This window comes from Jaculus jaculus, chromosome 5, assembly GCF_020740685.1.
Source record: "Jaculus jaculus isolate mJacJac1 chromosome 5, mJacJac1.mat.Y.cur, whole genome shotgun sequence".
Classification (NCBI taxonomy): Eukaryota; Metazoa; Chordata; class Mammalia; order Rodentia; family Dipodidae; genus Jaculus; species Jaculus jaculus.
The window spans coordinates 81,314,881-81,327,075 of NC_059106.1; the positions used below are offsets into that span (position 1 = coordinate 81,314,881).

Consider the following 12,195-nt stretch of genomic DNA (forward strand, 5'->3'; position numbering starts at 1 on the left):
GTGGCCAGGCATGGTGGTGCACAACTTTAATCCCAGCACTTGGGAGGCAGAGGGAGGCAGAGATAGGAGGATCGCTGTGACTTCCAGGCCACCCTGGGCTAGAGCGAGACCCTACCTCAAAAGTACAAAAACAAATACAAAGAAAACCAAGAACCCCACAGTGTTCAGAGTGAAGGTTGGGCAACACTGGTAGGTTAGAAACTGCTAAAGGCCGGAACGCTGGCAAGCTCCAGCTGCCATCCTCCCAGCCAGGGGATGAGGAGTGCCCAAAAGGAAGCTGAAGCGGCCTATGCACCTTAGCAGCTCTATTTACACCACAGCACCCCTGACACCCTGGAGGCTCCTCACGGTTTCTTGGCTTTCTTCACAGAAGATGAGCTGGAGGCCGATTCCCGACGCTTCCGCTGAGGAGACACAAGGTGTAGATGTCAGTAGTCCTCAAAGGCCTGATACAGTTTTGGTGCCTGTTGCACTCAGAAGACCCACTAGTCAACCAACTGCTGCCCTCATCCACAGACCCAGTGGTGACCATCCCTCTGCAAACACTGGAGGTTAGGGGCCTGCATGTACACGTGCTCCCTTCCAGGGCCAGGGCATGCTCCCACAGCCTGTCTGGGGTCTTACCGAATTGGGTGTGAGGGGTGCACCCACTACATCAATGATGGTGTCCTTGCTGGAGTCAGGGCCAAGTCCAGGTTCCGACACTGCAGGCTCAGCAGAGGCCGGGGCTGAGCCCGCTGCTGGTGTGGTGGGGCCCCCCAGCGCACCTGCCCTGGCAAGTGCCTCGTGCCGGTGCCGAAGCATCTGCAGCTCATATTCACAGTTGGCACAGGCCTGCTTGAGCTCGTAGAGCAAGACCAGGTCACTCCGCAGCTCATTGAACATGTGTACCAACTCCTCTGTGGGCGTGGGGCTCAGTTCTGTGGGCGAGGCAGGGCAGAGCTGAGCTCGGAGGCCTGTTATGTGACCTGCCCTCCCCTTGCACCCAGGTGAGGGGGACTCATGGGGGTTCTGCCCCACACTTACCCACACCAAGCTCCAGCAGCATCTGTTCCAGGGCCTTGGTCTTCTTCTGACCCACAGAGCTAGGCAGCTTCATCTGCAATGACCCAGGCAGCTAAGTCCTCACCCTGAAGTCAAAGCTTAGGGTAAAGGGGCTAAAGGCAGTGGATGCGGGGTAAGCCCCCAAAGTAGCAGTGACCAGAGAAGAAAACAGCTTGGAAATGGAATACAGTGAAGGGCGTGACCTCAGCCTGGTGCTGTGAAGACCACCTCTGTACACAGCCGTCCCTCCCGCTGCTCTGCTCTCACCTGCACAGCCCTTGTCTGGAGGCCAAGTACACGGAGTGAGACGACGTACGTACCCGCTGGCTCCGTAGTGTGACCCCTGCAGATTTAAAGTCTGGGAACTTGATGCCTGCAGTCTCAGGGACGGCCTGAGGGAGAAAGTTGCAGAGCAGGGTGTGCCCCAGGGCCAGTCCCGGGAGCTCGCAAGCTGCGAGCTCTGGGTGCTCTCAGTGTGGCCCCCACCCGAGTGCGGCCGGCCTCCGCACCGGCTTCTCGGCCTCCTTCCTCTGCGGCAGCTTCTTCTTGGGTGCCTTACGCTCCGTGCGCCGCTGCTCAGCGGTGGTGTCTGCTGCCGTGATCAGCTTCTGCAGGTCTTGGCTGCGTTTCTCCCGCTCCTTTTTCCGGGCCTCAATCTTCCGAAGCTCTTGTAGTAGGTACTCCTCCTCTGCCACCTGCAAAAGCAGGAAATGATGAAAAACAGGGCATCATGGAGGGAGGGGCTCTAGAGAGGTGCAGGAAGCTGGCTGACCAAGGGAGGGCTGGAGGTGGAGGGGAGCAGAGAGAGGTGGGAATGACGTGTCAGCAGGAGGGAGGGAGCTGAAGCCGTGAAGGGTGGGGAGGAAAAGGTTTGGTTTTGGAGAAGAATTATGACCTGCTCTGGGGTCCGGTTGTAGAGCCGTTCCAGCTGTTCCTTCCGCCGCCGCTCATGCCCAGCATCAAACACTGGTATCTTGAGGTCTGTACCTGGCACAGCCCGCACATTGGCAAGCTTGGCACAGATGTGGTAATACCGCTCCTTCAGGTCCTCCACAGAACGTTTCTGAAGATCATGACAGGTGGGGATGAACACTTGGGCATGTGGAAGGGATGGCATGGAGGTAGTGCCTACTAGACACAAGAACCAAGGCCTTCATGGGAACATGCATACCAACTCACCTTGAACTGCTGGTGGTCATACCGGTCATGGATAACTACAAAGCGCAAGTCAAAGCGGCGGCTGAGGTCAAAGAGGTGGTCAGTCTCTGCTTTAGTCCAAGCATCGTCATGAAGATACAGCTGGTACTCCTGCTCTGAATACACAGGCACCTGCACTGTCTACGACACAGAGACACTGTGAGGGTATGTCCACATCATGGTATGTCCAGTATGCTCCGGTGCCATGACCACAGCCCTTCCTGTTTATCAGCAATCCTTGGGCTGAGCAAAAGCTAACCCTCTGCAGATGCGTTTACAGAGGGTGGGCTGTGGAGTGAGAAAAGAGATCCTAGCAAGCTCAGGGACAGTAGCCTGATTCACTTCGGAAGCAACCCTGTCTTCAGGAACAAGGCACCTGCTCCTGCCCCACTCTTAAGAACTTCTGTGGAATCTAAAGGTCAACTCTGGAGTCAGACAGAGGCCACAAACTAGTCAGCTGGAGAAAGGGCCAGTTTATGCAGCTCTTAGCTGAAGCACTACTGCCACCCAGTGGTTACAGTGGGACTTGCAGATGTCCAGAACTCTTCAAGGTGGGGCAGGAATGAGGTGTGAATCCGCAAGAGCAAGGCTGATCCAGGTCATTTCCTACCTTAAGGACACAGCACACCATAGGTACCACGGCAATGTGACACTGCCTAACCCTTTCCTCCCAGTGCCATGTTCTATCCCCAAAGTACCCCCATTGACAAACACCATCATAACCAGCTGGCTCTGTGGAGTCAGATACAATGAAGCAGTCAATGCTGGCCTGGAACGGGGATGTTTTTTTTACAGTAGCTCAAAACCACAACTGGCTGTCTTTTCAACTATGTCTTGGACACTTCCGCCTGGAGGTCCTGCACACCTCAGTACAGAATTCATCCCTCTCTTCAATGTCACCACATCCTAATCCAGTTGCCCACACAAGAAACTTCAGACATTGCTTTTGTTGTTGTTTTGAGATAGTTTATAGCTGTCTTGGCATCACTGTATAGCCCAAGCTGGTATCTAAATCACAGCAAGTCTCCTGTCTCAGTCTCTCAAGTGCTTGGATTATAGGTACAGGCCATCATTCCCAGCTTTGTGAGGCAACTTAAATTTTCACCCACCTTTCACCAAATCTGTGGCTTTTCCTCTAAAATTCCTCCTTATCTCCACTGTCACATCCCACATCAGATTAGCACAGTACCATCTGCCTACATCAGAGAGAAATCTAACAACCTCCCCAACAGTCTCTGCCTCCAGTCAAGTCCTCCTCCAATCAATTCTCCATCTCCGGCTAAGATGTGACCTCTACACAGTGCTAGCTAAAGGGCAGTGTGCACGCCAGCTGCGTGTACACTGTCATCACTGACCTACAACCAGTATAGAAATTAAAATGAGGGACTGAACAACTTTTGTAAGGCAACTGTGTGCCACTAACTGTAGAATGAACAAGGGCTTGTGCTATCTTCTTTTTATTGAGTACTTTAATATATGAACATATTGCAATTTGGTCATATTCCCATTGGGTTACATGTCCCCTTTCCCCCACCCCTATATGTTATCTTTTCTTATATCTTCATTAGTTCCTTCCAGGCTGCAAACAGAAAAACAACTTTCACAACAGGTATGAGATCCACTATTCTAGATGTTACCAAGTGTCCCTTAACCACCTCAAAGCCTCCCACCTCCAGGATAAAGTGCCTTCTAGACAATTCATGGATTCAAGAGCAAGGGGTATCCAAATAACCCTTGGGGCTCAGCACACCACAGGCGACAATGACTATCCACTGAACAGACTCATGAACATGTGGCATGGTCTCCAGTGGTACTATCCTCATGGACCAGAGTTCCAGCTTAAATGAGCAGATTCTGGAACATACCAGACTCTTCCTTGCTTTCATGTGCATTTCTACATTCCATCTACCAACATAACAGTCTCATCCTTTGTATCTCGTTCAGATATTTCCTCTAGAAAATTTTTCTGGTTTCCAAAACTTAGTTACATATCTACCCCCTACGCATTTTCCTTTTTTTTTGGCTTTTTGAAGTAGGGTCCCAATCTAGCCATAAATGACCTGAAGTCAAACTCACAGTAATCCTCCTACCTCTGTGTTCCAAGTGCTGGGATTAAAGGCATGTGCCACCATGCCTGGCTCCATTCCATATTTTTTTGTTTGTTTTGGTTTTTCGAGGTAGGGTCTCACTCTAGCCCAGGCTGACCTGGAATTCACTATGCAGTCTCAGGGAGGCCTCAAACTCATGGTGATCCTCCTACTCCTGCCTCCCGAGTGCTGGGATTAAAGGCCTGTGCCACCACGCCCAGCCGCTCCATTCCATATTTTTATATTTTATTTTATTTAAGAAATTTTTTACTGACAACTTTCATAATTATAGACAATAAACCAGGGTAATTCCCTTTCCTCCCCACTTTTACCTTCACAACTCCACTCTCCATCATATCCCCTCCCCCTTCAATCAGTCTCTCCATTCCAGTTTTTACAAGTAAATGCCTTTAACCACTGAGCCATCTCTCCAGACCCCCAATACATTAAAAAAATTAGCATATTTTAATTTACTTGCAAACACAGAGAAATAGAAAGAGACAGAGAAAATGGGTATACCAGGGCCTCTAGCTGCTGCAAATGAACTCCAGATGCATATGCCACTTTGTACATCTGGTCACATGTGGGTACTGGGGAATCAAACTTGTATTGTTAGGCTTTGCAGGCAAGCACCCTAACTGCTGAGCCATCTCTCTAGCTCTCCATTCCATTCTTTCAACTATTTATTTATTTCTATTGGAGAGAGAGAAAGTGTGTGTTGATGCACCAGGAACCCAGCCACTGCAATTGAACTCCAGATGCTTGCACCACCTAGTGGGCATTTGCAACCCTGCTCTTGCCTCACTGTGCATCTGGCTAATGTGAGATCCCGAGTCGAACATGGGTCCTTGGGTTTCACAGGCAAGCACCATAACTACTAAACCATTTCTCCTGGCCCCCTCTTTTTCTTTTTCTTTTTTTTTAATTTGCAAGGGAAGATAGAATGGGTGCACTAGGGCATCTAGCCACTGCAAACAACTCCAGATCCATGCACCACTTTGTGCATCTGGCTTTATGTGGGTACTGGGAATCAAACCCAAACCATTAGGCATTGCAAGGAAGTGCCTTAAAATTACTCCATTTTTTTTTAAATTTTTTTTTGTTCATTTTTTATTTATTTATTTGAGAGCGACAGACACAGAGAGAAAGACAGATAGAGGGAGAGAGAGAGAATGGGCACGCCAGGGCTTCCAGCCTCTGCAAACGAACTCCAGACGCGTGCGCCCTCTTATGCATCTGGCTAACGTGGGAACTGGGGAACCGAGCCTCGAACCAGGGTCCTTAAGCTTCACAGGCAAGCGCTTAACCACTAAGCCATCTCTCCAGCCCAAAATTACTCCATTTTTTAAAAGTCTCAAAACTCAAGGTTCTCACAGTCAGTTCAGGAAGACCTATTCATTCCTTCAACAAGTTATTTATCATGGGCCTATAATACCTATGCTGGGAACACAGTACTGGCATGGGTCTTTGCCTCTCAGATCCCACCATAAAACTACAAAAGAGACATTTTAGTACAATGTGGTGAGCTTGGTGGCAAAGATATGCTTAGTGTGTAACAAGAATCGTCAAATACAACCTGGGGACAAGAGTTGGTCAGAAGAGAACTAAGGCCTAGTTAAGTGTTTCATTTTTTGAGGGATCTTGTAGCCCAGGCTGACCTTGAATTCCTCATCCTTCTGCCTCCACCTCCCAAGTTCTGAGATTACAGATGAGGCTGGAACACTGGGCTGTCTTAAGCCGAGCAGAAGTGAACTAGTGAGGGTGAGCAGAGGAGACAGTGCAAGCAAAGCACGAGTAAAGAAACCAGCCTAGTTGTAGGTCCTGTAGCAGGGAGCATGCTGGGAAACAAAGGGTGAGATGGAGCGACATGAAGAGCGGTAGGTGAGCAGAAGCCAGCTGTGCACCCCACCATGGGGTCTGGAATTGTCTTGAGGGAGACGGGAGACAACAAAGCCAGTTGTAAAAGGCTGTGTGTACCGTATCAAAGACCAGTCTGGGATGGGAGGGCAATCTGGCTAGATATCTGTCACCCCACTGATCACCAGAGTTGATTTGGCTGATCCGGCTGGCTAGGCAGGTGTCCTCTTCCTCCCTCACCGCTCTGTGTGCGTCCCTCCTGAAGCTGCACGCTCAGTCAAAAAGGATGACCTTCCCCAAATAGAGGAAGACCAGTCTTGGATCCAGGGTATATGAGTAGCTGCGCTCCCTTGCTAGAACCTCCAAACAAGCTCTCAAAGACTTATCTGGTGGCACAGAAGATGGGAGACCATCAGGCCAACCAGAAGTGCTGCAGGTGAGAACTGGAAGGCCAGCCCTAAAGCAGCACTGAGGGTAGGGAGACTTCCCAGGGGTAAGTATGAAGGACAGGGAGTATGTCACCGCTGAAGACTCCTGGACTTCTGGCCTAAGCAAGAGTGTCACTGAGAGTGGGACCCTGATGAAGGTGCAGTATTGGAAAGGACTATCAGTTCATTCTCTACCTTGTAGTCACCCAGCTCTTCCTAAGACTATCAGATCCTGACACTACTCTGCTTAAAAATCTGTCAGTGAAGCTGGGCATGGTGGCACACACTTTAGTCCCAGCACTCAGGAGGCAGAGGCAGGAGGATCACTGTGAGTTTGAGGCCAGCCTAGGACTACAGAGTGAATTCCAGGTCAGCCTGGGCTACAGTGAGACCCTACCTCTTAAAAAAAAAAAAAGTCAGTGACCCTACCCAACGACAGGGCAAAGCCTAAGTTACTGAGCCTAGTTGCCAAGGTCCTGCCAGACCTGGTCCCTGCTGACCACTCAGGTCTCACCTCTCATCATGCCCTACCTTAGGCTTTAGTCTTTATAAGCATGGAAATGCCCAGAGCACTGAATATGCATGCCCCTGTGAATTTTCTCTTTGTATCTTTTCTCAAGGTATTCTATCTGCATGAAAGCTAATGCACTGACTTTAATACCACCTGGTGACATCGTCATGACCTTGAGGCCTTTCCAGGATAGCATATATCCCACCAAACTGTAATTTCCTCTACCTTCCTCCAATCCTCCTTGACAATACAGAGTTTTCTGAAGGCAGACATTGTGCCTCACTTCACTTTGTGTTTTCGATACCTAGGCCACAATTTATATGGGGCAGAAGGTACTAAAGACAGAGTAAGTATTCCTTTTTTCTTCACATTAATTTGCCTCATCCAACCTCCCTCCTGCTACCTCAAATGCTTCACTATTTTGCTGTCTCTTCTCAATCTTGTATTCCAGCTCTTCCTTTACTGGACCTGATGGGCCTAAGGATGATTGGCAGGATAAAGGAAACCCTGGTTGGTGATGGTGGTAATGAAATTCACACTTGGTTGTGCTCGTTCAGTCTAAGAATCTGTGAACTAGGCTGGGGAGATGGCTCAGTGATTAAAGAACTTTGCTTACAAAGCCTTCTGGCTGAGGCTTAATTCCCCAGTACCCATGGTACATGCATCTGGAGTTCATTTGCAACACCAAGAGGTCCTGTATGCCCATACTCTCTCCCAAATAAATATTTTTTTATTTCTATTTTATATTTATTTATTTATTTTGGTTTTTCAAGGTATGGTCTCACTCTAGCTCAGGCTGATCTGGAATTCACTATGTAGTCCCAGGGTGGCCTTGAACTCATGGCACTCCTCCTACCTCTGCCTGAGTGCCACCATGCCCAGCTCCAAATAAATAAATTTTTAAAAATATTTTATTTGGGGACTGGAGGGATGACTAAGTGGTTACGACATTTGCCTGTGAAGCCTGAGGACCCAGGTTCAATTCCCCAGTTCCCATGTAAACCAGATGCACATGTATCTGGAGTTTACTTGTAGTGGCTATAAGCCCTGGCACCCCCATTCTCTCTCTCTGTCTGCCTCTCTACCTCTCTCCAATAAATAAATGAATAAAATATTTTAAAAATAAATAATATTTTATTTATTTGAGAGAGAGGTGGGGCGGGGGAAGGGACAGACAGATAGAATGGACAAGCCAGGGCTTCCAGCCACTGCAAGCAGACTCCAGATACATGCGCCACCTTGTGTATCTGCTTACGTGTGTACTGGGGAATTGAACCTGGGTCCTTAGCATTTGCAAGCAAGCACCTTAACCACTAAGCTATCTCTCCAGCCCTAATATTATTTTAAAAGAGGGATTTTCCAACTCTGGGATCATCTCTTCCCAGAGGAGTCTGTTCTCTCTGCATTCTTTATGCCTTGCTTTGAAATAAACTTTATTCTTTTAAAATCCATGAACTATCCAGGGGAAATTGTCCAAATACATCCAGATATACTGGGCTCCCATGAGTTCTAGGTTTCAGCCCCTAGTTTTGGGCTCTAAGTCTACATTGTTTCAAGCCACATCAGTGTCTTAGGTATGGGCTAGGAAATCTTAACCCTGTCTAGTTTGGCCTCTCACTGGCTAGGTGAGACTGGAAAAGGCCCTGCGCAGGCTGAGTGAGCCTCAGCAATCTCAACCAAAAATATTTGAGCCTGGTTTAAGTGCTGGCATAGAAGATAAAGAATAAAGGCAGAGATGTGATTTGTATTAGAATCAGCTGGGCATGAAGGCACACACCTTTAATCCCACACTCAGAAAGTAGAAGGAACACTGTGAGTTTGAGGCCAGCCTGGGACTACAGAGTAAGTTAAGTCAGCCTGGGCTAGAGCAAGACCTTGCCTTGGAAAAAAAAAGTGTGTGTGTGTGGGGGTGGTGGTGGTGGAGGGGCCAGGGGAAGAGAATCAGCAAGACTCAATGACTGGACACGTCACTGACGTAAGGTTGAAGCTGAAATGCCACCTTCTCAGAAAGGCCCTCTCCAACTGCTATCTCACACCTATGAATTCACTCTACTTCATTTCATATGCATTCCAATTCTAGTTCCATTGTATTGGAAAGAGTCCATTTTAGGGAACTGGAGTGACAGTGTAGTGGGTAAGGTGTCTGCCTGCAAAGCCTAAGGACCTGGGTTCTATTCCCCAGTACCCATGTAAAGCCAGATGAACAAGGTGTCACACATGTCTAGAGTTCGTTTGCAGTGGCTAGGGGCACAAGTGTGCCCATTCTCTATCTTTCTCTGCTTCTCTCTCTATCAATCAATAATAATTTTTTTAAAGTCCATTTCATTTTATCTCTTCACATGGTTGTCACCTGTCTTCCCAGTCACTACCTTCTTTGTCCTGGTGTTGAGAGCTAAGGGAGAAGACTAAGTCAAAGATGATTCCCAGGCTGGTGAGATGGCTCAGTGGTTAAAAGTGCTTGCTTTCAAAGCCTTCCTGCCTGGGCTCGATTCCCCAGTACCCACATAAAACCAGAGCTTGTTTGCAGTAGTAAGAGGCCCTTGTGTGCTTGTGCCCCCATTCTCTCTCCCTCCCTCCCCCACCATGTAAATAAATAAACAAAAAAAATTTTTTTAGAAAGATAATTCCCAAGTTTCTAATACAGATGGATAATAGTGATATTCCCTGAGTGGGGAGTTATGTTTAGAGGTGAGACTACCTGGAAGCTTATGAGTTCTGTTCAAGGGTACTTACTTGATGAGAGGCACCTGTGGAACATTCAGAACGGGATGTTCATACACTGAGATATTAAGCTGGGGTCACTAGCTTAGAGAGAAAAACTGAAGCCACGGGGTAAATAGGTCACACTAGTAGGGAGAAAATACAGAAGAGGCAAAGTCCCAGGCTATCTCTCTGAGGAACAGCAATATTTGAAAGGCCAAGAGAAGTGTCTCAAACCCAGAGGAGGTTTATGGAAGGCCAGGAGCCCAGAGTCTCACTCAGCAGACCTGTGACACAGGACTGAGTAACTGTGGCTAGACCTGAGTATGTTCTACAGAACTCATGCAAGAGGCTCAGATGGGTGAGCAATGCTGCTCTGTACCCACACAGCAGTAGCTCACCTTATTGAACCTGGCAAAAGGGTAGTCCTTGCCCTCCTCTGCTGCACGCCGCCAGTGGAAGAACATGGCTCCATCCTTGCGGGCTGGGTTGGTAAATGGCATCCACTTCCAGGGCCGTACCTTCTTGGACCCCAATTTGGCCTTCACTGTACGGTAGCCCTGACCAGTGTCACTGGGTAGCAATGGGGGTGCATCCCTGGCAGTGGAGTTTAGGTAGGTGGAAGGTTAGCACCAGCAGGTCAGTGGAGAGCCTCTGGGCCTAAGGAGTCTGATTTACCCTTGACCAGGGGTGTCATGTCCTGGAGCAAGACATCGGAGACCCTTCTGCATCCTGCTAAGCAAGGAGGAGCCCTGGCTGGGGAAAGGGAAGTGGGGAAAGAACTGGCAGGTGGGTATGGTGATGCACACCTTTAATCACAGCACTAGGAAGGCAGAGGTAGGAGGGTCGGTGTGAGTTTGAGGCCACCCTGAAACTATGTAGTGAATTCCAGGTCAGCCTGGGCTAGAGTGAAACCCTACCTCAGACAAAAAAAAAAAAAAAAAAAAACTGGAAGTAAAACTGGGAATTAGGGACATGCCAGGTCAGGGGCCAGAGCATGGGGGACTTGCGATCCCAATACTTGCTTCTTGTCAGAATACAGCAGCGCATAAACCTCCCGATGCATGCCTTCAGGTCTCTTGAAGGTCAGTGTCTCAGAGGACTTCTTAGACTTTTTCTGGGAAGGAAACCAAAGTAAAAAACAACAACAACAAAACCCCACCTCAGCCTAGACGTCCTTTCCTGAAAGTTCTTTACATAGCACAATCTCTAAACAAACCATCACCTTCGGACGACACATTCTGAAAGCACAGAAAGCCACTCACAGAAAACCTCACCAGCCTGAGCAGGTCATTCCCTGCCCCACCCCATCTCATCTCGGTAGAGCCCTGACCTGTTAGAGTAGAAAATCCTTCCCCCACCTCCCAGATTGTCGCGTTGTCTTACAAGTGTCGCATTCTTTGGTTGCTCTCATCTCTTGAAGGTTTCTCACCCTCTCGGGCACCACTATCTCGCAGTGTCCCACCTCCTCCACCATCTCATCATGGACGACACATTCTTTCTATCCCACTGTGTCACTTATATCATGCATCTGACTGGACGACCAGAGCCCCATCTCTTTCCCGTGGTCACCCTTCTCTATTCCTTGCCAGCCATCACAACAATCACCCAAAGCCTTGTAGTACCTTGTCCGGGTTGATAATATCCTTCTTGCTGATTGTCCCGGAGGCTGCATCCCCCTCTGGACCCCCGAGTTCTAGAATGTCGCGTACATCTGCGCCTGTAGCCATCGCGCCTGAGAGGTGGGGCGCACCCCGGGGTCAAGGGTCAGTACCTGAAGGGAGACCAGGCTCAGATCAGGGGGCGGGGCCCCTCCAGATTCAAGTGAGGGCGGGATGAAGAGGCGGGTCGCGAGCAGAATAGCCTAGGTCAAGTCAGGGTTTGGCGAATGTCCCGCTGCGCAGGTGTCGCCCAGGGCCCCACCATCCTCCCTGCCCCAACGCCAGGCTTCCACACCTGGATACCCGGGCTGCTACTGCCTCTATCCCAAACCTGCACAGCCACTAGCAGAAACTTCCGGTTGTGCGTTTTAGAAACCCGGCCGACAGAAACACTTCCGGTCGGTGCTGTGACGAAAAGGAGCCGAGTAGCAACCCAGCGTGAAAGGTACCGGCCGCGCCGAGCCTGTCACGGTCCTATGCTCGCCAGAGCCGCGGGAGTGGCACGGCTTGTTTTTTGGCATTTAACATCGGTGTTGCTACGTAACATCTCGAGCAATGAAAAAGACATCCAAAGAAACTCTGTGACACTGGAAAGTCACGTAATTTCTCAAAACCTGTTTCTTTTTTGAAAAAAAAAAATTATTTATTTATTTATTTATTTGACAGAAAGAAAGAGGGAGAGGGTGTGTGAGAGGATGGGCGCGCCAGGG

At 49.1% G+C, this 12,195-nt stretch overlaps 1 protein-coding gene across 1 annotated transcript; it reads right to left on the minus strand.

Annotated features, from left to right (window-relative positions):
• Nucleotides 1–24: 24 nt before the first annotated feature.
• On the minus strand, nucleotides 25–11,864 carry Dmap1 (DNA methyltransferase 1 associated protein 1). Its single transcript, XM_045151285.1, has 11 exons — nucleotides 11,781–11,864; nucleotides 11,450–11,598; nucleotides 10,850–10,941; nucleotides 10,226–10,421; nucleotides 2,224–2,382; nucleotides 1,940–2,107; nucleotides 1,554–1,739; nucleotides 1,365–1,436; nucleotides 1,027–1,099; nucleotides 625–920; nucleotides 25–404 (listed from the first exon to the last, which is right to left on the minus strand). Exons 2-11 carry the CDS (start codon nucleotides 11,552–11,554, stop codon nucleotides 345–347), a joined length of 1,407 nt encoding a protein of 468 aa, XP_045007220.1. The 5' UTR covers nucleotides 11,555–11,598; nucleotides 11,781–11,864; the 3' UTR covers nucleotides 25–344.
• Between the last annotated feature and the right edge of the window lie 331 nt (nucleotides 11,865–12,195).

Bases quoted from the DNA above. Each gene is read 5' to 3' on its own strand.
- Dmap1 (XM_045151285.1), bottom strand. From the start codon at position 11,554: ATGGCTACAGGCGCAGATGTACGCGACATTCTAGAACTCGGGGGTCCA. The intron at 2,383-10,225 runs GTGAGCTACTGC...TCTGTGTCGTAG, and splicing joins CTTTTGCCAGGTTCAATAAG to ACAGTGCAGGTGCCTGTGTA. The intron at 2,108-2,223 runs GTGAGTTGGTAT...CATGATCTTCAG, and splicing joins ATGACCACCAGCAGTTCAAG to AAACGTTCTGTGGAGGACCT.